The 26820-nt window shown below is 41.0% G+C and overlaps 1 protein-coding gene across 7 annotated transcripts in view; it reads right to left on the reverse strand.

The window, feature by feature from the left end:
- Nucleotides 1-26820, reverse strand: part of ASTN2 (astrotactin 2) — a 959402-nt gene that overhangs the window by 334992 nt on the left and 597590 nt on the right. For all 7 annotated transcript variants that reach the window (XM_074395240.1, XM_074395241.1, XM_003925189.4 and 4 more), the window contains one exon: nt 24004-24192. In XM_074395240.1, coding sequence (XP_074251341.1) covers nt 24004-24192 — 189 coding nt within the window. The remainder of the gene's footprint in view (nt 1-24003; nt 24193-26820) is intronic.

Here is a 26820-nt window from a genome sequence, read left to right on the forward strand (position 1 = left end):
TTTGCTTACAAGGAAATGAAGGTCAGAGTGGGAATGGCTTATCACACAAAGAGTTGAGGCATCCAGGTTGTAACCCAGGTGTGTCTGACTCCAATGATTGGCATACTCTCTTCTATAACCGGTGGTTCTCAAGCACCAGTGTAAATCAAAATCACAGGGGCGGACTTGGAGTGAGAGGTGGGGTGGGAGAGGGTTGTTCCATCACTGATTACTAGGACCCACCCCTAGGGGTTCTGACTCAGAAGGTCCGGAGTGGTGACTGAGCATTTGCATTTCCATGAAATTCCCAGGTGATGCTGATGTTCTAATCCAGAGACAACACCTCCAGAACCACTGCTTTATTCCAGTTCTCTATTCAGCTATTAATGTGCACATGACTCACCTGGAAATTTTGTTAAAATGCAGATTCTAATTTAGTGAAGTTCCTGGAAAATGAAGCAAACTACAGTTCTAATAAGTCCTCAAGTGATGTCTATTCTGTGGGATGTTCCCATACCCAAGCAGCAAACACCCATGCCATTATGTTGGAAAATGATAAATCTACAAAGACAGCACTACAATTCAAGAACTGACTCTGGAATCCAAAAGCAGAGAAAACAGACATTACACCAAAAAAATTTAAAAAAAAATGAGCTGCAGGAATGACATAATTTGAAAAATCTGAGTTCAATATTTGGCCACGTCTTTACTAGCTTTACAAATAAGGGAATTTTTTTTTAACTTCTTTAGGTATCCGTGTGCTTATTATTTGAAAATGATCATGTGGAAGATACCTGGGGGCTTCTCAAAATGATTGCTGCAGACACCCTCCATGGTATTGCTCCACATTTCTTGTGGGGAGAGCCTAAAACTGTTCTCAGGATGCAGGGCTAATAGTCTCTTTCCCCTGATAACTGGCTACAGCTCCTTCCACTTGGACGAGGAACCCAGTGCACCCCAACTTGTCAAAATTTTACTCAACTCATCACCATTTATAATGCTTTATTAGCTCAGAATTATAGAATAAAACTTGTTCTAAAAATAAAGTATACCCTTCTGCATTAAATACCTCAATATGTATATGCAATTTATTGCCACCTGTCTCAAGCCCTTTAGGAGAACAGAAGGGGCCTGAATCTAAATGATTGATTAAGTGAATGGCAACGGAAGGAGTGTAGGCTCCTCCTGAGACATGTGTGAAACTCAAGAGGGAGAAATCAAAGAGGAACTATTGCATATTGCTAGGTACAGTCAGAATGTAATGGCTAATCACTATTATGATTGTGATTATTATACAGCAAAAAGCAATTACACTTTAAACTTGATATTTTAGAAATTTGTAACAAATAGAACTCTACCCCTTGTAATTTTCCAACCTCAGTCAATTCCTACCACTCTACCCATAATCTCTGTGCGTCCTCCTGATATGGTGTGAACGTGTCCCCCCAAATGCATGTGTTGCAAATCTAATCTCCACTGCAACATCATTGGGAGGTGGGGTCTTTTGGGAGGTGTTTGGGTAATGAAGGCTCCATTCTCATGAATAAAGTAAGGCCATCATAAGACAGCTGAACAGAGGGGGTTTGGTCCCTGTTTTCCCCTTCTGTCCCTTTTGCCAGGTGAGGACCCAGCATTCCTTTCTTCCAGAGGACACAGCAACAAGGCACCATCTCAGAAAAGAAACCTGGCCCCTCACCAGACACTGAACCTTCTTATGCCTTTATCTTGGATTTCCCAGCCTGGAGGACCATGACAAATAAATATCTATTCTTTATAAATTACCCAGTCTCAGAATTTTTTTTTTATCTCCCTGTGGGACAAAAGAACAGATATATATCTATATATATATCTATATATATATATATAGATAGATAGATATAGATATATACATATATATAGATATATATATAAAATAGCAGCACAGACACCTCCACACACCACCTGTTTCCTGGAGCATTCCCTGATTTTTCACCTTTGACTTCCCTCCACTGGGTCTGCCACAACAGAAAACTCTAAACATTGATATATTTCTTAATGCTCCTCAAACTCTAGGAAAATTTCTAGTATTGCTAATTTCCCTTCCTTTTTTGTTCAATTTCCTAGAATAACATAAATTTCCCTAAAGCGATGTGTTGTGTATGGCTCTCCATGGCCAACATCAGGTTCAGGCTCCTTCCATGTCCACCTGGGTCAATAATTAATTTATTCATTCATCTACCTTTTCATTATTTTTTTTTATTCCTTCCTGGCCTCAGCCTTTCCCTCAACTATTTCACTGCTCATTCATCACTTGACTAATCCATTCATAGGATCATTAGTTTACACATTTATTATCTATATATTAATGATATATTCATGGTTTTGTTGTTGTTGTTTTTTTTAAAAGACAGAATTGTGCTCTGTCACCCAGGCTGAAGTGCAATGGCACCATCTCGGCTCACTGCAACCTCTGCTTCTTGGGTTCAAGCGATTCTCCTGCCTCAGCCTCCTGAGTAGCTGGGATTACAGGAACCCACCACCATGCCCAGCTAATTTTTTGTATTGTTAGTAGAGACAGGGTTTCACCATGTTGGTCAAATTAGTCTCGAACTCCTGACCTTGTGATCCACCTGCCTTAGCCTCCCAAAGTGCTGGGATTACAGGCGTAAGCCACTGTATCTGGTTTATATATTCATGTTTATATATCAATCTACGGAATAGTTAATTTGATTTACATTCACATGTCAATTCTCTCATCATTCATTCATTCACTCACCTACTCATCGTTCATTCATTGAACAACTGCAACAGCCATTGGGTGCTCACTCTGTCAGAATCTGACTTGAGTACTGATTCTGGAAGATGTGGCCTCTGCTCTTGTAAAATTCACAAACCAGTCAAGAGGACAAATAAGCAACTGTATAATAACAAATTCTGTGTGGCCAGGGTGGAGCAGAGGACAGAAGGTTGAAAAGAAAAATAAGAAATAATAGGAAAACTAAGAAATAATAACTGCACACCTATGATGTACCCAGTGCTTTATATGCATTATCTGATTTAAATGCACCCTTCTCTTTAATAGATGATGACAGCAAATTTGCTCAGTAAATGAACTTAGCTGAAATCCAAGTCCGGGCATTCTCATTCTGCTATCCACGCTCTCAACCACTCTGCTGTATTCACCGGTAATATAATCAGTGACCTTGGTTCAGGACTAGCATTTCTGGGGAACAATGTCGGAGCAATCAAATTTGAAAGGTGTGAGAAGCAATCAGAAAGTGAGGAAGTGAAGACAGTAAGTTTCTATCAAGCAGTTTGTCCTTTTCAGGGGAGAGGAGAAAAGGTCGTATCTGAAGAGGGGCTTAGGATTGAGCACCAGACAGCAGAAGAACCTCATGAGCCTGAGCAAGCGTATCTATCATAGTAGGTTTCCTCATTCTTTTCCCTTAGTTGTCTTCATTTCCATTACCCCCTACACAGCCAAGTATTTACTTTTGTAAATACTAGGACTTCGCACAGGCCTGTCATAGCATAGCTGATAAATTAATACATGAATGAGTGAATGAATGGATGTCAAATTCTTTAAAAGGGATTCACACATTGCCTAGAGTTATATTTTGCAGAAAGGAGGAAGAAGTAGGTGAGCTGACTGGAGCTTTCTCACAAAACAGCCAATGGAACAGGCTGGGTCTTTAAAAGTTGGTGATGCAGACAGAGTGACTACGATAACCAAAAAATAAACTAAGTCAATATTGATAAGGACAATGTAAAGTCAAAAACAGGAAAAAACTGAATTCAAGCACAGCACGGGGCAAGATCAAAGTTGAGAACACAAGCAGGAATACAGGATTTTCTTAAAGCAGGCAGGAAATCGGCCTTAGAAAACTCAGATCCAGGGGCAAATGTCACATGCCTTATATCATTTGGATGTTTGCACGATTTCCTGGCAATTTGTGTCGGCCTGCAAGGCTAGCAGAGAAAACAGTCTTATGGGTGTGGAGAAAATGAAGATTTTAGCTTCAGTGGGATGGGTTTAATTAGAACTGTTATTAGTCTGTTGTGAAAAAGCTCATTAGAAACTCACTGGGGCTCTCAAAAGTGTTGCACACTTTTTTATAATTACATTTCTTCTGATTCCTCCCTGGGTTTCTTGATGCAGTCTGAGCACTGGATCTATTAAAGGTGCTTAGGGAAGAATGGCTTCTGGCTAACTTGTCATTTCAGTCCAGGACCAGATGCCTGCAGTTCTTGCCCCACATATTGTTGAAAAGAAGAAAGGAATCTGAAACCTGGTGAAGTGTAGCAGGTGCTTTGACACGTATTATTTTATATCACAACAAGCAGAGGAACTGGATGTTCAGCTACCTCAAGCAGCTTTCACGAAGTTACACAGCTGGTTAGTGGCAGCATCAGCATTCAAACACCAGTGGGTCTAACTCCAAAACCCATACTCTTTCCAGGGCCCCATGCTGCCTCCAACAGTGAGACTTCTTTTTTAAGAGAAAAGATTTCTCACTTCAGTTTGGCAACTACGGTTTGGGGAAGGGAGAGAAAGAGCAGGCAGGATAGCAAAGGGAGAGGAGGAAAAAAAATCATGCCATGCCAGTATCAGACTCAAAGATCACTCCCCAGCTGTCAGTGGAGCCCACAATCACTGTGGGGTTTTATTAAGAAGCAAGAGTTGTAGAAGAGGGAAGTGACAGATTTGAAATTAACTTGCCAAACTCCCCATCAATATTATGACAGTCCCCAAGTACCAGTTCAGCGACCCAGTGCACCAACTTGACAATATTAACATAACTTTGTTGGAACAAAGCTTCTCCTCTCTCTTTTCAAGGGAAGCTAATTTTGGGAGACAGGCATTCTTCTTTCTGCCTTTTTTTGGCACCCCTGTGACAAGTTCCCCAACCTAAGAGTGCATGTTTTATAAACTTCTATTATCCTTTCACCTCCCTGGGGACTGCCACCCACTTTGGATGCTTAAGTCCAAAGGAGAGCAGCACTTCATCCATTTAGGGATGTACTGGATGAATGAAGACCAGGAAAGAGATCTGCATACTTGCCACTTTCTGAACACTGACTTGAGTGCCCTTTAGTCTTTCTGTTTGGAATGAGGATCTGTGATGGCTAACACAAACAAAATTCACATTTGGAGCAATATGCTCTCTGGACCAGCTCTTATAAGCTAACTGCAGTCTGCACCCCTCTCTTTCTTCACCTAACAATCTCTTACTTACCCTTCACATCTTATTTTAGACATTAATTCCATCTATGTGGAGTCCTACACCCCACGTGGGCTTGCTCCCACAGTACTCTGGCTTTCAAACATAACACTGCATGGTCACTTTACTGAATTTCACTGAATAAGCATCTTTCTTTTGTTAGTGTATGAGTTCAGTAGGTAGAGTGACTACATAATTTTTCATGTGATCCAGGGGGCTTTTGTCTAGGATATATGCTAAACTGGAGAGGGCCTTGGACAATAGTCATAAACTAGACTATCCTAGTAAAACTAGGATATGTGAGCACCCTCCACATATGGGCATATATTGAAATGGCCAGGCTTTCTGTGTCTCTGTCACTTTGAAGAGTGGTTGAAGTTTAGTCAGTGCAGCATATTTGTTGAATGAATGAATGAATGAAACAGTTCATTTTTTTAACAAGTCTCACAGGTAAACTCACAAAATCTTTTCCTTCCTTCCTTCCTTCCTGTTCTCCCTCCCTCCTTCCCTCCCTTCTTCTCCCCTTCCCTCCCTCCTTCTCTCCTTCCTTCCCTCCCTGTCATTCTTCCCTCCTTTCTTCCTTCTAACTTGTTAACCACCTACCATGCATCAGGCTCTGTTCACTCTTATCACTGGGCATACAAATAAACACGGCTCTGTCTTGGGAGTAAGAAGGAGAAATAACTAGTATGTAGTGAGCATCTACTATGTGTCTGTTGCTTTAAACATTGTAAATATATATATATATATATATATATATATAGTAATATATATTATATAATCGTAATATAATTTATATATATATATATATATATATATATATATATATACACACACACACACTAATATAATTATATATATATCTCCAACTATCTACGTTAATATGTTCACCTGGACAACAAGTTTAGAGAGAGGTCAGGTGACTTGGACTAGGTCACACGGCTAACAGCAGCAGAGGTTGAATTCAATTCCAGGTCTGCCAGAGTACAAAGCTGTGGTCTCATCTCATCTCTAAACTAAGCTACTGCCTAAACTATGTAGAAGGAAGCTGAAAAATAGAGCAGTACAGGGTGCAATGAGCTATGGGCTGAGGAGGTTCCCATTCCATGAGCACAGAAGCTTCTCTAACCCACAAAATCTCATGTTCTTTATCATAGACATAACAGAACTCCATTTCTAACTTACAGCTACCATTTATTGGGAACTTAGTTGTATAGATACTTTGCTAGGTCTTGGAAATTTATAATAATGAAGAGTCAAGAGTCAAGTTAAGCAGGGGAGGTAGATATTAAATAATAATACAAATGTTAATTTTATTTTTCACAGGTATTTCAGATAAAAAATAGTATGAGGACCATATAGTATAAGACATGGTATTTTTTTATCACTATTTTCACAGATAAGAAAAATGAAGCTTGAGTGGATAAATGGATCAAGACCATACTCTACAGAGCTAGGATTTGAACCCACATCTGCTTGGCTCCAAAGTCTGTGTTGTTTTTCCTCCCTCAATTTTCTCCTGAACAATTCAATCATAATGCCGTTAATGAAACAAAGCAAATCATTCACCACTACTTTTTACACTCTTTAAACCTCAAAGTTTTTAGATGCAGAACAGATACAACATTGGCTCTTCTCCATAAGCTTGTTGTGGCAATTAAAGAAAAGACAGCACTTGAATGAAGCACTTTGCAGGGAGCCTGGTCCACAGACATGCTCAGTAAATAGCAAATATTATCATCATTATGATGATTAGACGGTATTGAACTACAGACTAAGGTCACATGGTGGTCCGTTGCACACGCAATGTTCTGTGTTGTTAGTTAACGTTATCATGGGCATGTTTTCATGGCATTCTCCTGTTCCTCTATTGTCCCCACCTTTGACCCTCAGCCTAGCAGTGATATGAATGGAGCAGAATGTGTGGAGAGAAAAATTTGAGATATTTGAGTATGGATTTGGATCCAGACTGTCTGGATTCCAATCCTGGCTCCACCTTTTACCATCCAAATGACAAGGAAAAAATTATCTAGTCTCTTAGCAATTCAGTGTCATCGTCTGCTAAAAAATAAGGGAGGGGAGAAGGTTGGCAGCTAGTCTAGGTCACACTAGAGGTTGTGGGACTGAATGTGTTTAAACAGGGAAGCTGCTGCCAGGCCTCTTCTCATGTCACTGGGAACGCATCCTCAGTCTCCTTTGCTGGTGGCTCTTCATCTCTCTGATGTTTAACTGCAGGACTCAGAGCTCAGGCTCCCCTCCTCTCTATCTACTACCTAGTGAGTTTGTGTCCTCTCACATCGTTGCTACCATCTATATGCTAAATAATCTGAAATGAACATTTTAAGTCATGTTTCTCTTCTGAACTGGTAATATCCTACTGGCTTCCTGACATCACCATAAAATATATATATTAGACACGACCAGATGATGGCTATTGACACCAGATGATGAGTGGCTGGGGTTTCATCACACTGTGGTCTACTTGTATACGTGACGGCAATGTTTCACAGTCAAGTTCACATTTTAACATGATCAAAAGCAAATTTCTCTATTTTCCTCCCTTGTGCTTGCTCCTCCTGGGGTCTTTCCTGCCTCTGACAATGGCACATCCATCTCTCCAACTGCTCGGGCAAAACTCAGGGCACCAATCTTGCCTCCCTCTTTCTCTCCCTCATCAGTAAATCCAGTTGTCTCACCTTCAGAATACATCCAGAATCTGCCCAACTCTCACCATGCTGACTTGTGTGAACATGCTCCAATCCACTGTCTTCTGACATCTGGATCACAGCGGTAGCCTGGGAACTGCTTTCCCTGATTTTACCCTTCCCACTGATGTCTATTCTTTACACCCCAGTCAGACTGTAGCCCTCTTCTGCTCAATTAATGCACTAGCTTGGTTTGCTTCTCATTCAGAGTAAAATCCAAGCTACTGCACTTAAGAGTCCCACAGGACCCTATACAAAATCAGACAGGAGGAGTACATTTTAGTTCATTGCTCACTGTGGTGACCATGGTTAATAAGGTACTGTGTATTTCAAAAACGTGCTTTGAAAAGTTGTTTAATATTTTCATCACAAAAAGTCAAAATGTGTGATAAGGAACATGTTTATTAGCTTGATTTAATCATCCCACAGTGTGCATATATATCAAAACATCACATCGTAGCTCATAAATATATACAAGTGGCATTTGTAAATTAAAAATATATATTAAAAATAGTCCTATCTGAGTGGAGTATGGAAAAGAACAGCCAAGTGTCAGAAAGACCCAGGAAATGAGGCTCTGACACCAGCTGTGCAATGACTGTCAACTGATCAGTTTTCTTTGAGTCCCACTTCCCTCATTTATAAAATGACACTTGCAAATCCACTAACACCACGCATTCTCAGTAGTGGCAGAAATTGTTCCCTGCTGGGCAAAAACATCTTAGACGGTACAATGGCTGTGGTCCTCCAATGTCTAACTCTACCCAACAAAAGAGTAAGCCTTAGTATCTAATTTCTCTCATTAAGAATTATTCAATCTTACTTTATTGTTTTTCCGTGACAGGGGGTGATAGTAAAAAAACAAGTTTGAACATAGCCTTAGGTAATACCAAAAATAAAAAGGTACATTATTTTCCCCTTTACACCAACGTTAGACTGAGTTTTGTTCAGCCTGAATCCCCAGAACCTGGTGTATAATAAGCACTTGATGTGTACTGATTGGTGGGAGCACAAAGCTGAAGCAAATTTAATTGCAATTTAGCTTAATTCTCAATCTGTGTTTCCGCCTCCTTTGCAAACACAGCTGTAAAATACCTGTATGGTCCCTGCTCTTGTTTATTCCCAATGGTTGGGTCCTCACTAACTCTAAGAAACAGGGAATTAATAGAAACTTACAGGGATATCCTTTAGAGTAACTTTAGTTCTCTGAACTATGGCATGACAGGTAAGAACAATCACTTCATGGTCTTTCTTTCCTCCTACTCTAGAAAGCATCGAAAGGAAACTGAAGCAGCTTCAAGGTCACTGGGAACTCAGTAAAGAATGGATAGGCTGACTCAGGGTTTAAGGTTCTTTCAAAGTCCTCAGGCATACAATGAATTAACCAGCCCTGGGCCACCCAAATGCCTGTAGCTTTGACTCCTGTCTATGTCTGCTAATTAACTGTCCACTTAATGGGCTCCTCTGAGGATCTCAGGTTACATAAAAAATAAATGCTCATTTTGGACTCTTAAAAGCCACCTTTGAGGTGTTCTACTAGATTATCATTAATAATAATTATTCAGTGGTGATGTTATATAAAACCCCAGCCACTGCCCCTGGAGCTTTCCGTATAAATTCACATGCAATAAACTATGATCAATATCTTTCATTAGAATTGCTACTAGATACATTTCTATTCAGGGCATCTCTCTGAAATAAAAATATTTCCCTAAAAGTTAAATTTTATTGATATACATGTGTAGGCTTATTAATGTGAGCTTAGAATAGACTTACTCTTTCATTTATCTGGAAGGAATACAAAGAAAGTAATGCCGGTGAATTTGCATCTCACATGACTTCCAGTGTGACAGGACGCATACTACAATACAATTTCAGAGTAAGTGGTATCCCACGGATCCCTGGATTCATGTTGAGGAAAATGTCATTAATATTCCCACGTCTTTACAAGGCCTTTTAACCTAACTTTTCTCTCTCTCTTTTATTTTATTTTTTTGGAGATGTAGTCTAACTCTGTCACCCAGGCTAGAGTGCAGTGGTGTGATCTTGGCTCATTGCAACATCTGCAGTTATGTTGAATGCAGGATTCAAGCGATTCTCCTGCCTCAACCTCCTAAGTAGCTGGGACTACAAGCATGCACCACCACACCCAGCTAATTTTTGTATTTTTAAGCAGAGACAGGGTTTCACCATGTTGGCCAGGCTGGTCTCAAACTCCAGACCTCAGGTGATCCACCTGCGTTGGCCTCCCGAAGTGCTGGGATTCCATGCACGAGCCACCGTGCCCCGCCTAATCTGACTTTTCTCATCACCTCTTCCTCTGCTTCATGATTCCCCTATGAATCAGTCACTGTATATTCCCTGATTTCACGGTGAGAAAAGCCATAGCTTCCTAACCTCCACAATCCCATCCCCCACCCCTTCATGACCCACCTTGATGTTCATATCTGTAGACCCTCTTTGTTCTCATTTTCCTGGAACATTCCCTCACATGCTAACTGTTACTCTAGCCTCCCAGTCTCAGGCAATACTTCTTCCAGAGTCTTCACTGCCTCTCACTGAGCAAAATGCACTTGCTGAGTGCTCCCTCTGCACTAGAATAGGGACCTCAACTGTCTTCCTCCTTTTTTTTTTTATCTCCAGAGATTTATAAGAACTGATATATAACAGGTGTACAACAAAAACTTGTTAACTAACAAATCAGAATTAGCAGTAAAGCCAGGGCTAGAACCTCTGCCCTCAAGTTCATTTCTTTGCCAGCCTCTTATTCCCTATCATAACTAATAAAACAATAACAGTAACAAATGACTTCTATTTTTTTTTTTTTCTTTTGAGACGGAGTTTCGCTCTTGTTACCCAGGCTGGAGTGCAATGGCGCGATCTCGGCTCACCGCAACCTCCGCCTCCTGGGTTCAGGCAATTCTCCTGCCTCAGCTTCCTGATTAGCTGAGATTACAGGCACGCGCCACCATGCCCAGCTAATTTTTTTTTTTTTTTTTTTTTTTGTATTTTCTTTAGTAGAGACGGGGTTTCACCATGTTGACCAGGATAGTCTCGATCTCCTGACCTCGTGATCCACCCACCTCGGCCTCCCAAAGTGCTGGGATTACAGGCTTGAGCCACCGCGCCCGGCCACAAATGACTTCTGAGGTGTGATTTCTTTCTTGACTGAGATACCAATGTGGCCTTACCATAATGTAACATAGTAAAATTTCAGCACCATGGACTCCATTAATTAAGAATGCTTAATGCTTGACCAGGGGCTGCACTGGCTCATACCTTTGAAGTGTTTATTTATAAAAGAGATTGCTAAGCACATTAGTGCCTTAGCAGTGTAAACAAGATCACGGGGGAAGTGGCAGAAGATACTTAAAAGAACAAACTGCCTGGAGTCACTTTGGAAGCACCCATTATGAACAAACAATCACTGTGCTAATTACGGGTGATCTGCTAACTACAATTAGTGTGCTAATTACAATCTATCCTTATCTGTTCATAGGTTCCCTATGTGCTTTTCCTTCCTAGCGTTTAGACCAGCCTGAGTTACAGCCTGCATTTGAGTGCAATGCAATTGTGCGTCTTTAAAAATTATCTCTGCTTCAGATGTCTCAGTGATTCAGATAGGCTTTCCTCTTCTAGAAAAAGAACACAGTCAGGGATTTTGAAGCCAGAAATTTAAAACAAAAACAAAAAAAGGGGGGGGAAGGGGAGCTGTGAAGAGAAGCAAAGTGGTTCTTGTTGATTTTGTTGTTTCAGCACCTTTTGCAGTATAGAGACACATTTTTAAGTTAGTTGGAGAACATTTAAAATATGTTCTGTATAATTAGTTTTCCTCATAAAATGACCATGTTTAGTCTATTTAGAGATGTGAACATTGAGAATAAAATTTTTTAAAATTAAAGCAACTATTTTTCTTTCTTCTCTTACCATAAATAGGGGGAAAGATTAGCGAGGGCTTGTTTAAAAATGGATTGCAATTCTCTGCTCCCCATTAAAAAAATAATAAAGAGCATCTTTCACTAGATCTTAATTTTACTGCTTACTTTCTGTCCCCAATTAAACGAATGGGTGTTGATGCCATGCGATTTTTTTTTCAGTGCTTAAGAATAATAAAGCTTCACCCAGATCAAGGTCTTCTCCCAAATGGATTTTTCGCTACTTTTTCAGGAGTTTGTCTTCAACATTTGACCTAAAGCAGAATGTAGCCCAGCTCTCTGCTGATAAGTAACTTTCTGCTGCATCCAATGATGGCCGAAACTGCAGCATGGGCGCACAGAGGAGGCTCTAATCCAGGCACCCAACCACAGCTTCAGCACCCTGGAGTTAGAAGTCTGCTTCCAAGAAGTGCCTCCTCCATTGGCACCGATCTCTGAGCACTCCTGTGCCTATCAGATAGCAAAGTGGGCGGACACAAAATAACGTCTGCTGCATTATGCACTGAGGGCTTATTGGATGGCAGGACAGGGCTGTGTTCCCTGGATGCTGCAAAACTGAAACATATTCTCTGCACTTGGTCACTCTAGAGAGGATTTCATGAGGGAGAGACTTCTTTAGGATTCCATGGATTTCTAGCGCCATTACCCTTGGGACTTGGTTCCTGCTTTCAAACTGGCAAATGGAGGAACAACAATTATCCATTCTCAGGCATAACCTAGGCAGCTGGTGTTTCCATCTAGCATTTAAGTTTAGTTTAACACTTTGCTATTCAAAGCTGGTCCTCTGTACTCATGAACATAAAGATGGAAACAGCAGAAACTGGGGACTACTGAGCAGGGAAGGAGAAAGGGGACAAGGCTTAAAAACTAAATATTGGGGACTATGCTCAGTACATGAATGAAGGGATCATTCATTCCCCAAACCTTAGCATCACACAACATGCCCAGGTAAAAAAACCTGCATATGTACCCCATGAATCTCAAAAGTTGAAAAAAAATTAGAAAAGAAAAACTAACAAAAAATAATAAAAATAAGACATACATAACAATTAACATAATCATTCTACTCCTAGGAATTTGTCCTGCAGATGTACTAGTATGCTCAGACATATACATAAAGTTGTTTACTGAAATATGTTTTGGAAAAGCAAAAAACTGGGCACAACCTAGATGTGCATGAATAAAACAGTGGTTAATAATTATATGATTCCATCATTCAACACATGTTCAGCAGGAACTGGGGACACAGCAATGAACAACACAGACAAAAATCCCTGCCCTCATGGAGCATCTGTTATCCCCATGGAAAAATATGGCATGCCTGAAATGTAGGAGTAAGATCTATAAACATTGATAGCTCTCCAAGAGCTATGAGTAAGTGAAAGCTCAAGGTGCAGAACAGAATGGCTGGCTAGCTAGCTAGATAGTTAGATCATATGATCCCACTTGGAAACACATATTTTAATTTATATAAAGTTGTGGTGACTACCAAAGAAACTTAATGGTCCTTTGGGATTGAGATCTAGAAAAAATATAACCTAAAATATTTTTGAAAAACAAATTAAAAAGGTGGTCCTCAGACCCAGCAGCTCATTTGAAATGCAGAGACTCAGGATTTATTACCTGTGGGCTACTGACGCATAATCTGCACTTCAGCAGGCAATTGGTTTGTACATTAGAGTTTGAGAAGCACTGGTATAATTCATGTGTATTGAGTTCTGACTTTAAGCAGATGTATGAAAAATTCCCAACTTTAGATAGGGTTTTCATGTATAACAATGATGATGAGCTATTATTTGCTTCCCGGCTCGTAGAGGATCATATGCTTTAGACCAGGAGTGTCCAATCTTTTGGCTTCCTGGTGCCATATTGGAAGAACAATGATCTTGAGCTACACATAAAATACACTATCAGCAGTAATAGCTGATAAGCTAAAAAGAAAAAAAATACCAAAAACAAAAACACCTCACGATGTTTTAAGAAAGTTCACAAATTTGTGTTGGACCACATTGAAAGCCATCCTGGGCTGCATGTAGCCTGCAGGCTGTGGGTTGGACAAGCTTCGTTTAGACCATGTCCATGTGCTTGAGTACACACATTATTTAGAAGCCGTGCAGTGCTTACAGAGCAGCCCTTCAATTCCGGATCCATCATTTACAGGCTGTGTGGCCTTGAACGCCATGCTTTCTCTCTCTGGGCTTCAAATTTTCTCTTGTAAAGAGTGCAAGCATCAACCTGCTTTGTCAGGATGTGTCATGGGAGAAATATCTGCCTATGCCCCCTCAAACACAGGCTTTGAAAAAGATAGAAAACATAGTTTTACGATACGGATTATACTTTCAGGGTATTGGGAAATGGACAGAGGATGTGATGTGTTGATAACAGGGGAAGGAAATTAAAACGGTTAGCAGGTAAGCAAGACTGATGTATAGCCCAGCAAGGCTTGCTGGTTAAGCTTCATGCTGTTTAAAAGGGCTCCCTTTCCTATTGGTCTAGTGACACTTCTATGGTTATCGTTAAATATTTTTAATATCACCTCAGAGGTGGGAGATTAGCACACCACTGCAACTTTTGGATCTAGCCCCAGGCCCTTCATCAAATTCCACAGAGTAAATATGAACATTTAAATCCCACATTCCTAATAGGATACATTTCACTATAGAATGTTCGCACAGAAGAGAAAGGGTGACTCTATAAGACAGAGATGATAGAACACACTGGAGAGATTACGTTTTCCCAAGGCTGCGATTCCGCACTGCTAGCTGAGCTGTCCACTTCCCATAAGCCTGACTCCCAGAGCATGAAGTGCTGTGCTTCTGCCCCTATCCTGGGTATTTGATGAAAGTACCATGTTTACCAGAACATGTGCTGCTTGGAAGAAGTTGAGAGGATAACCCTGGCTTCAGTCCACAAATGAGGTTTTGGTGGGAATGAAAAAAAACAAACCCATCTTCATCTGATGTATGGCTCCCAGAATTTGGCGGAAAGGAGTGCAACTTAAGGCAGAGAAAGAAATGTTTACTGAGAACTTACTGTGTGCTGGGACCTTTGCTTATTTGCCTGTTAAATCCTTGTCACAGCTCTTAAAGAATATTTTAAGGTAAAACTCCATGTTATAGTTGAAGACCTTGAGAGATTTATAGAAGTTAAGAAATTTGTCCAAAGCCACACAGCTTGGAAGGGGCAGACATGGGATTTGGACCCTGTTAGCTTTTAACAGCAGCACACCAGCCAGGAAGAGGATCTAGTTCCTGCATAATCACGCATATGCAGGTGTGCTTCGCCTACGCCTCCTCCTTAGTGATGAACCTGGCAGCCCCGTATGTCATGTGGTTCTTCTCTCTGACAGATATGAAACAGGTGCCAATTTCATTTAATTATCTCAACACCAGGAAGTGAGCATTCTTACTATTATTCTTAATTTAGGGATGGGGGAAATTGAGGCTTAATTAAATAATGTGCCTACAGTCACACAGTTGACCAAAGGCAAGCTGGGACTCTGAGTCCAGAGCTGGCCTCTTAAACACCAAGTCATTGTATCCCAAAATTGTTGGATCATGTGAATCACCTGGAAATACTAGTGAAAATTCACTTTCCCAATCCCCTTATCTGGGAAAAATGGTGGGTCTTGGTGCAGACTCATGTGATTCTTATGATCAGGTGAGTAGAAAAGACTTCACTAAGCTCCTGGCCATAGGAGTTGAGCAGCAAATGAGCTATGTTTTGTGTCAGATGCTCTCAGCCTCTGAGATTTGCACTAGTCCTATTTTACAGAAGAGGCCACAGAAACCAGGGAGAAGACTGGCCAATGCTGATACAGCAGAAAATGGTAGCGCAATATCAGAAGCTCATAGGAGTGGAGAGTAGAATTGCAGTTGTCAGGAACTGAGTGAAGGGAAAATGGGGAGGCTAGGACTAAAGAGTATAAAGTTTCAATTATGCCAGATAAATAAATTCTGGAGATCTATTATACAGTATAGTCCCCATAGCCAACGATACTATATTGTACATTCAGATTTCACTCAGGTATGTTCAATGTTTCGTTTCGTTCTTTGAGACAGTATCTATAGTGTCACCCAGGCTGGAATGCAGTGATGCCATCACGGCTCACTGCAGACTTAAACTCCTGGGCTCTAGTGATCCTCCCACCTCAGCCTCTCAAGTAGCTGTGACTACTGCTCTACACAACACCATGTTCAGCTAACATTTTTTTTGTTGTTGTTTTTGGCGGAGATGTGATATCACTACAATACTCAGACTGGTCTTGAACCCCTGGCGTGAAGTGATCTTCCCACCTTGGTCTCCCCAAACACTAGGTGTTAAATATTCTTAGCCCAAAAAACTAAATAAACAAAGAGGATAGGAGAAAACTATATAAGGTAATGGCTCTATCTATGGTTTTGATAATGGTGATGGTTTCACTACTATATACTTATCTCTAAACTAACTGAATCGTGTACATTAAATATGAACAGCTTTTTATATATCAATTATATTTAATAAAGTGGTTCGAAAAAAAGAAAGTTGCTGGGCATGGTGGCTCACACCTGTAATCCTAGCACTTTGGGAGGCCGAGGTGGGTGGATCACCTGAGGTCAGGAGTTCAAGACCAGCCTGGCTCTCATGGTGAAACCCCATCTTTATTAAAAAAAAAAAAAAAAAAAAAAGTTAGCACTCTGATTCCAGGCCCTATGGTACACATAACATTGGTCTTGGTTTCTGCAGAAGATGTCAGAAAACCTTGGAAATATGAAGTCACATGAAAGAAAAGGGATTTTTTTCCACAACCGGTTCAGGAGTCAGACCAGGAAAATTCACTCCTGGACTCCTCTAATCCAGCCTCCAACTGCTATGCTCAGTGCATTTCCAGGATATTTCTAATGATCCCCCAAAGAAGGCAGTAAACTGCTATGTTTCCAAGTGTCAAGTTGAGGATTTTGCTAAGAGCTTGAATATTGAAGAATATTGCTCCGTAGAGAAGCTTGGGAATAGCCTTGAAAACCAGAAGCTAATGCCTCCTTTTAATTAATATTGTCTCCACTAACAATCTCTTTTTCTTTTTCTTCTTTCAATAAGATCATCATTTATTATAAAGCACACAGACCTAGGAGCGCAGAAACACAACTTCCAGGCCTGGTTGTGCCATTAATTCTCTACGGGACCTTGGGATTTGTGCTCCTGTACAGTATCAGGTTTGGATGCCATGTCTCTAAGCCTTCAGACAGAATATAGTGCAGACAAACAGGCTGAGGGTTGGAGGACAGGCTTATTCATTTATTAGTGATGTGATTTTAGGCAATTTACTTAACCACTGTGAGCCTTGGGTAGCCCATCTACAAAAGGCAGAAGTCTGGCCAGGTATGGTGACTCACACCCATATGAAGTAGAATGAAGTAGAATCACAGCACTTTGGGAGGCCAAGGTGGGAGGATCACTTGAGGCCTGGAGTTCAAGACCAGCCTGGCCAACATGGCAAAACCCTGTCTCTGCTAAAGATACAAAAACTAGCTGTGCATGGTGGCACACACCTGTAAGTGTGTGTGCTACTCAAGAAGCTGAGGCAGGAGAATCAGTTCAGCCAGGGAGGCATAGGCTGCAGTGAGCTGAGATCACGCCACTACACTCCAGCCTGGGCAACAGAGCAAGACTCTGTCCAAAACAAACAAACTGAAGAGGAGAGTTTGTACAAACTGTTCTCCAAGGCTTTTCCAGCTATAAAGTCTGTGGTTCTTCAGTAATTGAATGAAAGAAATTGACAAGAGAATAGTAGGATGTATTATAGTTCTCAGAGGCTGAATATGAAATGGGAAAATGCTGGGAGCCTGGAAGGCATGACTGCTAAGTGAACTTTGGTGTTAAACCCAGATGCTACCATTTCTTTAGCCGTTTGACTGCTAGGCTAGTTAGCCTAATCTCTCTGTGCTTCAGTGTTCAACAAATGTTTCTGTGCCTTTGCTTCTCAGCATCTTATGATGTGCTGAGATAAGATAGTATCTTATCCTAAGACACACTGTAAGATAGCATGTCTTTGTCCAACCCTTGGAGATAGCCATGGGACTTCAGTTGACCAGAAACAGAAGCAGAATTTCACTGCTAGGAGAAAGTTATGATAGCCAAGTTTGTTTCTCACTATGAAAGCATTAAGGGAAGCACACGAAGGTGATTCTCCAAATACCAGAATGGCCAGGGCCCCTGCCATTCAGGGAGAGGCATGTGGTATGACCAACACATAAACACTTTCACAGTCAAGCCACTGAAGTATGAAATTGTTTGTTCCCAAGACACAGGCTAATGCATTCTGACTGGTATATTCATTTCCTTTTATTCATAAAGCCAAGTTGTTAATGGCTCCTTTGCAACAGATGTGAAAAGATCAAATAGAAAAACACATCAAGTATGTAGTATCGGACCAGACACATAAAAATATATATACACTAATAAAGAAGGGGAAAAGGGAAAGGGGCGGGGGCGGGGGAAGAGAGGGAAAAGAAGCTTTCAGAAGCAGCACGTTTAATTAATCATCTCTTAGGAAGGCACAAGAAAAATCATAGGCAAGAACGGCTTTGGAGGTCACTTAATAAGAACTGACTCAGTATCGTCGGAGGGGGAACAAGTGAGTGCTACCAACAAGGACCAGCTTTTCTCAAATCCTTATAGAAAGCCCTTCTGTCTTGCCAGGCGTAGGGTGTGGGTGTTGAATCCCCAAATCCCATATCTTACCCCAAACTGTCCTCTTATGCTATAAAATATGTACATCTGATAAGCAGACAAGATTGAGAAGTCCCTTTCTACTAAATCTCTCATGAGCTCCTCCAGCTCTTTGCAGGTCATTCCTGAGGGCCTGTGGGCACATGCCTGCTGCCAGCAGAACTACCTTATTTATGATGAGGTTTCTTGCAAAATCTACCACTGCAGTTTGCTCAGTCTCCATTCACAAGCAACTTCTCCTTTCTGCCACTTCTGAGACAGGTTCAATAATAGTTCTTTTTTTTTTTTTTTGAGACGGAGTTTCGCTCTTGTTACCCAGGCTGGAGTGCAATGGTGCGATCTCGGCTCACCGCAACCTCCGCTTCCTGGATTCAGGCAATTCTCCTGCCTTAGCCTCCTGAGTAGCTGGGATTACAGGCACGCGCCCCCATGCCCAGCTAACTTTTTGTATTTTTAGTAGAGATGGGGTTTCACCTTGCTGACCAGGATGGTCTCGATCTCTTGACCTCGTGATCCACCCGCCTCGGCCTCCCAAAGTGCTGGGATTACAGGCTTGAGCCACCGCGCCCGGCCCAATAATAGTTCTTGACTGATGTTTATCTAAATCGCTGCAATCTATAACCAAAGTTGACCTTTCTTCCTTATAGGAATGAAGTAGAATAAATGAGGGCAAGAGAGGGAGGGAGAGAAAAAAACAAATAAATAAACATTAAATACCACCAACCTTTGGTGAGTTTATCTCACTTGAACAGTCTGTCAATTCCTACACTGACAGTGACCCTTTGTGGATTACTAAGACCAACACTGTGCACCAGAAGGGATAAGAAACAACAAAACTTGACATCATTTACTGGATTTGGGGGCAATTTGGAAGTGAAATCATTGGCTCTTCACATTTTCCGAAGAACTTGACATTTCACCAAAGGCTTTAATGTTCATTCATATTCATTCCAACTTGGTTCCTAATCCATCGCTCTCTTTCAGCACCATCCAGTCTCTCAAAACAAGCCCCATTTTTTCCCTAGAAATAAACTATGTTTTGACTTCTGTCTGAACTCCATGCCCTTCTTTCTTGATGTTTTTATGTCTCTCCTTCAGTCCTTCCATCTTGCACACCTTTCCCACTTCCCTACCTTCTGCCATCTGTCTGTGTACCTCCTTGGCCCTGTGCACTGCTCGACATCTCTCAATTCTTTCTTTGCTTGCTCTTTCCTCCTGCTGTGACGTACTGTTGTTTAGTGTGGCCCTCTCTCCCTGCCTCTGCTCTGTCTGACTGAGTCTCCTTGTCACTCTTGTCCTATGTTTATCTTTCCATGTGAGTCCCTCAATGTGCACCATGCTTAATTTTTGCACACAGCACAAACCCTTGGACTGTGCAGGAAATACCAGCACATGCTCACCCCCAGGAACAGACTGTAGCCTCCATGCAGTGACCTGAAGAGGTAGCTCCCCATGGAGTTGCCTCTGCCTAGGGTTGCTTCTTAGTTACAAATGTGGTCTCCCAATGGGTCCTCACTCTACACCGAGAGCAGGATACAACACATGGCTCTCCTCACCACATGCTGACGTGGGATATGAAGTAGTTGCATGCATCCCATCTTGTTCTTGCAGAACAAGAAACCAGGGAGCACTGGTTTGGGAGTCAGGAACTCTAACTTTCAGTGTGAGAAGAGTTCAAATCACTGTGAGTATTAAGCCAGTTATATTCTTTCCTGAGGTTCCATTTCTCCATCTGTACAAGTTAGGTCTGATATAGTTAACCTTTAAGTTCTTGTCTAATTCAGAGACATTCCATTTTTAAGAGCTTTGTAAAGCAGAAATCCAGGTTGCTCTTTCAGAGATTCAAGAGAAGGAATTAAAACGTAGACCTCTGTTATATCAGCAGTTGCTAGGTGGGGTGATCTCAGCAGGGGCAGGGAGGAGAACAAAGCAGAACTGTAGCTGTCACACAGGAGACACTAGCTGGTAGGGAGTTTGATATCCCAGGCCAAGCAATTGTCAGGAAATAAGGCATATGGTGAGACGGCTGGTGGTGGTATTGCTGGCTACTCTGTAGGGCTAGACCAGAGATGCCTTAGAGGAGGGAGGAAAGGAAGTAGTAGGAGGAGAGAAATGACAACTACATTTGATGCTGAAATACTTGCAGGCTTTCAGGAACGTGAAGGACAAAGGAGCTCCATCCTCCCCACTGTCTGGGCTCAGGAAGGGAGACTTGAAAAAAGATAAATTTAGACTCATCAGAAGTGGCTTGCCTTTCCACAGTCGGGAGGCAACTGACTTAGCATGGTTCCAAGAGGTTACATGGTCTGGAGACGGAAAACCTGCAAAGAGAGTTTAGCTGAAGCCAAGGAGGAGAGAGTTTAAATGGAATGGATTGCTCTAATATAATGGTAGTATTCTTGGGAGTTTTCTAATCTTGAGGCTGTCATCAAAAGAGAAAATCCTGGTCTGTTCACTATACTCTCCTGCAAGGGCAAATCAGGGCACTTAGGCTCTGCCTATTCAGAGCCAATCCAAGGTTGAGAAGCTGGAAACAATGAGCAGTGATTGAGGCAGAACAATGCCTTCTAATGGGCTAAAATTGTGTCTGAGACTGGTCACTCCCAGGCCACCACGCTCTTTTTTACTGAGGAGTCTGTTGGCGGGAAGATAAGCACCCCAAGCAGTTACAAGATCTGAGAACTTGGGCTGGTCCCACAATGACTTGCTTTGTGACCAAGTCCCTTCCCTGCATGTAAAATGAGATCCCAGGATTTAATGAAGTTTGTTCAGGATCTAGCTTCTTACTACCCATGTGGATCCTTCTTTTGGACCCAGCTATTCTTCACACAAAAGAATGGTACATTGGCTCTATTATCAAATGTCAGCCACCCTGACAGCTGCTGTGAGAAATCAAACTCCATAAAACATGCAATGTACCCATGGAAATGGCTGGCTTCTGTTAAAAGCACCCCATTCTAAAGACGAAGCCGTAGAATTATGCTTGTCATGGGTGGGGTTGGGGTTTGAAGGCAGGTTCATTTGCAAGTCTGTTTTGACTCCTACTCTTGCTTATCCCTATGTCTGGACCTTTGCAGGCTCCTTCCTGGACAGGAAAATGCCCTTTAACTCTTATCTCTCCCAAGAGACACTATTCTTTGCTATGACTTCAAACCTCAGTTCACAAGTCTTGTCCTTTGAGAAGCCCTTTATCTTTCCTTCTGATTCCTTTCAACAAGCGTCACATGGGAACTCTTTGGAAACCATTGTCTTATACTGCTTTGCAAATTAAAATTTTATATTTTTTAAAAACATATGTGTGCCATCTTGCAAGCTTTTAAATTTTGTCCTCAAAAAGAAGGAATAATGCCTTGATTTTTCTTTTGTATTCCAAGCAGTATTATTCCATTCATGATGTTGCTCAATACACACTTTCATAGACAACTAAAATTATAGAAAACTAGTATCATAGAGTCTCAGCATTGAACAGCAGTTCTCCAGACTCAGAGCTTTTCCTGATTTTTATTCTTTTTTTAAATAGAGACAAGTTTTCACTCTGTTGCTCAGACTGGATTGCAGTGGCATGATCATAGCTCGCTGTAACTTTGAATGCCCAGTCTCAAGTGATGGTCCTGCCTCAGCTTCCTGAGTAGCTGGGACTATAGGTATATACCACCACGTTCAAATAATTTTTTAATATTTTTTAGCAGAGATGGAGTCTTGCAAAGTTACCTAGGCTGGTTTCAAACTCCTGGGCTCAAGTGTTCCTCCCACCTATGCCTCCCAAAGTGTTGGAATTACAGGTGTGAGCCATCTTTACTGGCTCAGAGCTTTTCCAGTAAAGAAGCATTCAGCTTCTGCTTGAGCATCTGAGTCATGGGTCCACTTGCCAATTATACCCAAACTGTCAGAGGGGTTATTTCTATCTCATTTTCCATCTTATGCCCAATAACTGGCATGGTACATGGGAAAGAGGAGGTTCTCAAAGAGTATATGATGATGATAAGGATAAATGGTTTTGGTGAATTCACATCTCCATTCTCATTCTCTAAAATGAGAGTAAGAAGGTCTGTTGAATTGAAATGTAAGAGCAAGGTTTTAGAGTCAGCTGGACTTACATCTGATTCCTGACTCTACCTCTCACTAGATTAACTTCTCAATTGTAAAATGGAGGTCATAGTGCCTCCGACTATTCTAATAATGAAGCTAAAATGAAATTGCCTTGGCTCTCTTACTTCCTAGAAGGGGGTCTTTGGAAAGCTACTTTAGATTTCTGTTTTTCTTCTGTATAAAAAGGATGATAATAGCCCCTGCCTCACGGAATCATTGTGAGGATTACATAAATCAATAGATAGAAAGTATTAGAATATCCTTTAGCGTATGCTGAATCAATGTTAGTGGACAGTATTATTGTAGGAGTTTGTAGTAAAGAGTTTGACATAGAATAGTTGTTAACAAACAGTAACAATTATTACCACTCATAATACAATTATCACTACTATTAGTAAGATGATGGAATGGAAACAATGAATTTATTACAAGTTCTGACTTTTATTGATATGGCCTCAAATGATATGGAGAACCTTGCTTCTTGATAATATCTTATTCTTTTTTATGCAAACATGGCTAAAACTATATATTGTGTGCATATGCCTCTGTGTGTGTGTGTGTGTGTGTGTGTGTGTGTGTGTGTGTATGTGTGTTTAGATAACCCTTTCCTATACATACAACAAATCTCACTCTATTATCTTATGGTTCTTCCAACTTTGAGGCATGAGTAACTCACCACTCAAAGTTTCTCTTCTTTGGGCAGAACAGCTCTGGTTTCTTCAACTGTCCAAGGAAACCCTTTACCAATATCTTGCATGTTTAATCTTCACATAGTCTTCCCAACCTACCCATTACTCATTGTTGAGTGAAAAAAGCAATTTCTAAACAGCTTAACTGAGATTTGGAGTGTGTGTGTGTGTGTGTGTGTGTGTGTGTGTGTGTGTGTGTCGGGGGGTATGTGTGCGCGCACGTGCGCAGATAGGAAAAAACGGGGAGAAGCAGAAGTTTTAAGAGCATTTAGGAAAGTGTTAATTCTAGGTATTTCTGGGTGAAGGAATTTTATTTTCTACTACATTAAATGTCTTTGTTTTTGAACTACATGAACAGCATACATAAAATACGTATTTTTCAGTAGACTGAAAGATTATTTTTTTCTCAAAATGCTATTAACTGTACTTATAGGATAATTTAAGACTGAATTTAAAATATGTGGATAGAGTTAGGAAAATGGAAAGGTGGGACAAATATATGCTAGGTGCCTGAAAAATAAACCTTATGGAATAAATTTTGCTGACTTTCCACTCTGCTTAATAGGGTACTTATGAGCTTAAGGTGATGCTGGCCAGAATAACAGGTCTCTGCCCAACTATGCCCACAGCTTCCTCCCCATGCCCAGGTTGTCTGCCAGTGACTCAGGCCAGTAATGTGAAAGTATCCATAGCATACCTAAAGGTCATCTGGAAGACTTGGCCTTGGTTCACATGCTGGGTCCGGTTGTTGTAACCATGTAGCATCTCTCCAAAGAGGGTATCATTGAATTTGGAGTCAGGTTTGAGGCACTTGGGGCCCTCGCAGACATCTGAGAGCATCAAGCAGGATTTCCCATCAGGAGCCAGTTTGTACTCCTCCACGCAGCTGTATGACAAAACAGAGCTGAGAATTAGCTTCACATCCTGAATGCCCCCATTGGGGGTGACCTAAAACCAAGTCCTCCTTTGCCTGCAAAACAGGTCACAGTTTAGGAAGGAGACAGCTATTCTGCCAGGAATCTATCTAGGGCACAGGTGCCTAGAGAGAAGCACATTAATACTGCAAATTGTTAAATTCAAGGAAAGTCATTTGTGACATTTTGGAGGAGTCAGGGGGACACCAGTGTGCACATCCACACACAAAGCAAATTTAAAAACGGTTTCCCATGAACACACAGACTTTAAAAAGCATGACAGACCAATTCACACAGAATTATCAACTAATATCTCAAACCAGAATTTATTCCCAGTGCATCTGTCAACCAGGGTTGAAGACTGTAGCAAATACAAGTTTTTTTAAAAAATCATTCTTGTAGCTCAAAGGTGAACCTTCCAGGACCACGGACAGCACAAGGCTTCTGCTCACTTAGCGATGTCAGCAGCCTCCCTTGGTCTAACCACCATTTCTGATAGCCAGAAAAGCCCATGACAAGCCTTTGAGGCAGGGATGGCCTCGTCTATGGACAAAGAGGCATCTGAATGAAGTATAGAAATAATATTTGCAATTGGAAAAGATTTGAAGTGGCAAAGAGATCTCAGAGAGGTGTGGGCTGGAGGGGCTGGGGGAGGTGAGGGCAAGAAATCAGAGATCTGGGCCCCTGAGAAATCATTCCAGAAACTGGAATTCTATGAGTGTCTACCTTTTCAAAGTTCAGTGCTAGGCACTAGGCGTAGGGTGCACATAAATAAGTAAAGACAGATAAGAGAATGGGCTGTGAGATTGAACAGACCTATACAAATGCTGTTTTTCTCTTTGTGACCCGTGTGAATGAGAGTGATTTAACTTCTATGATCCCCAGTTTCCTCATGTGTAAAATAGACAATCTTATTCTACCTTAATTCAGTAGAATGCTATGTTTCTATTTATTGAGCGTGTACCATTCACTGGACACTTTGTGTATTTATTATCTAACCATGAAGAAAGAGTAATAGCATCATTTCTGCTTTATACATAAGCAAAATAAGAAGCCAAGAAATAAAGCATGCCACACTGTGAGTAAGGTGTAAAGTTGATACTCAAGTTCAGGTCCGTTAGAAAAAGGAAACTTGTCTATTTTTGTCTCCTTCAAATCTAGTGTCTTCTATGTGCACGTGACCCTGGGTTATGCCAGTTTGAGGCAGTATAAAGCAGGCAATCTCTCATTTGCCATTCTTTCAAAGGGTGTAGTGAACATCCATTGAATCTAACTGCAAAGGGACTCAGGAACTCAGATGAGGGAAGGAAGAGGCTCTGTATGGTGGTTTGGAAAGAAAATGTACTCAGATTGTGGGAACCGGTAGCTGATGCTACAGATACCGAGCTGAACTGGAGGCAGAAAGAAGACAAGCATAGCTGAAAGCTTGACCCAAGATCACTCTAGTGAAAAGCCAGGAAGTCTCATGCATGAAGCAAACTGTCACTCTTTCCTTGCTTCCCCCTAATCCCTGGTGTACCGCACTGATGCACTGACAGTCTTTCTAATGTTCACATGTTCCCTCCCAGAGTACAGTGGGGAAACCTCTTGAAAAAAGGGCCCTGTCCCAAACTCTTGGTAAAGTCTAACCCCTTCTTTTTGCATCTGTCAAATATCATTAACTCTCTTTTACTAGAGTTGCAGTGCAGATGAAATGAGTGTATATGAAAGTAAATAGTATGTGGTGAGTGCTTGATAAAGTCTAGTTTCATCCATTTATCCGAGGGTGGCTTCCAGAGAATATGGAGAAATGGTTTACTGGGTACACTGGCTACAGCTCTCTCTCTCTCTTTTTCTTTCTCTCCCCCTCCACTCATACCCACATCCCTGTGTGCCTGTGAATAAATACATTATTGTTGAAGATAAGTAAACATTATGAAAGTGTATAGAGTAAAATACGGAACTTCTTCACTTCCCACTCCTCACTTCTGTCCTTGTTAATTGTTATGTATTCTTCCAGGATTTTTTCAATGCATTTAAATATATATTATATATGTGTGTATGTATATGTATGGTATGTGTGTGTGTTTGTATATACATACACATTTCTTTGAATTTGTATACTAAACTGGGGGGATTTATATACACACACATATACATATGCACACATTTCATAATAAACTCATAAACAGAATTACACTACATATTGTTGTGAGACATGCATTTGCACCTGATGCTATTTCTTGGAGATCTTTTCAAAACACTATACATAGAGATCTATCTTTTTTAATAGTCATTTGGCATTCCACGGTATAAACGTACCATAATGCTTTTAACTAATTTTTATTGATGGGCACTTTGGCTGTTTATAGCTGTTTGTTATTACCAACGGTGCCATAAGAAGATGTTTGCACATATATCATTGGGCACAACTATGTTTCTATAAAACAGATGCTTAGAAAGGAAATTGCTTAGTCAATGTTTTATGAATTTTAAAATTTTGATAGATCTACTAAATAGTCGCCTGTAAAGTCTCTACCCATTTACAAGCCTATAATTGATGAATGAGAGACCCCATTTTTTTACATCTTTCATGTTCATACTGCCAATCTAGGATAGGA

Source organism: Saimiri boliviensis, chromosome 2, assembly GCF_048565385.1.
Source record: "Saimiri boliviensis isolate mSaiBol1 chromosome 2, mSaiBol1.pri, whole genome shotgun sequence".
Taxonomy (NCBI): domain Eukaryota; kingdom Metazoa; phylum Chordata; class Mammalia; order Primates; family Cebidae; genus Saimiri; species Saimiri boliviensis.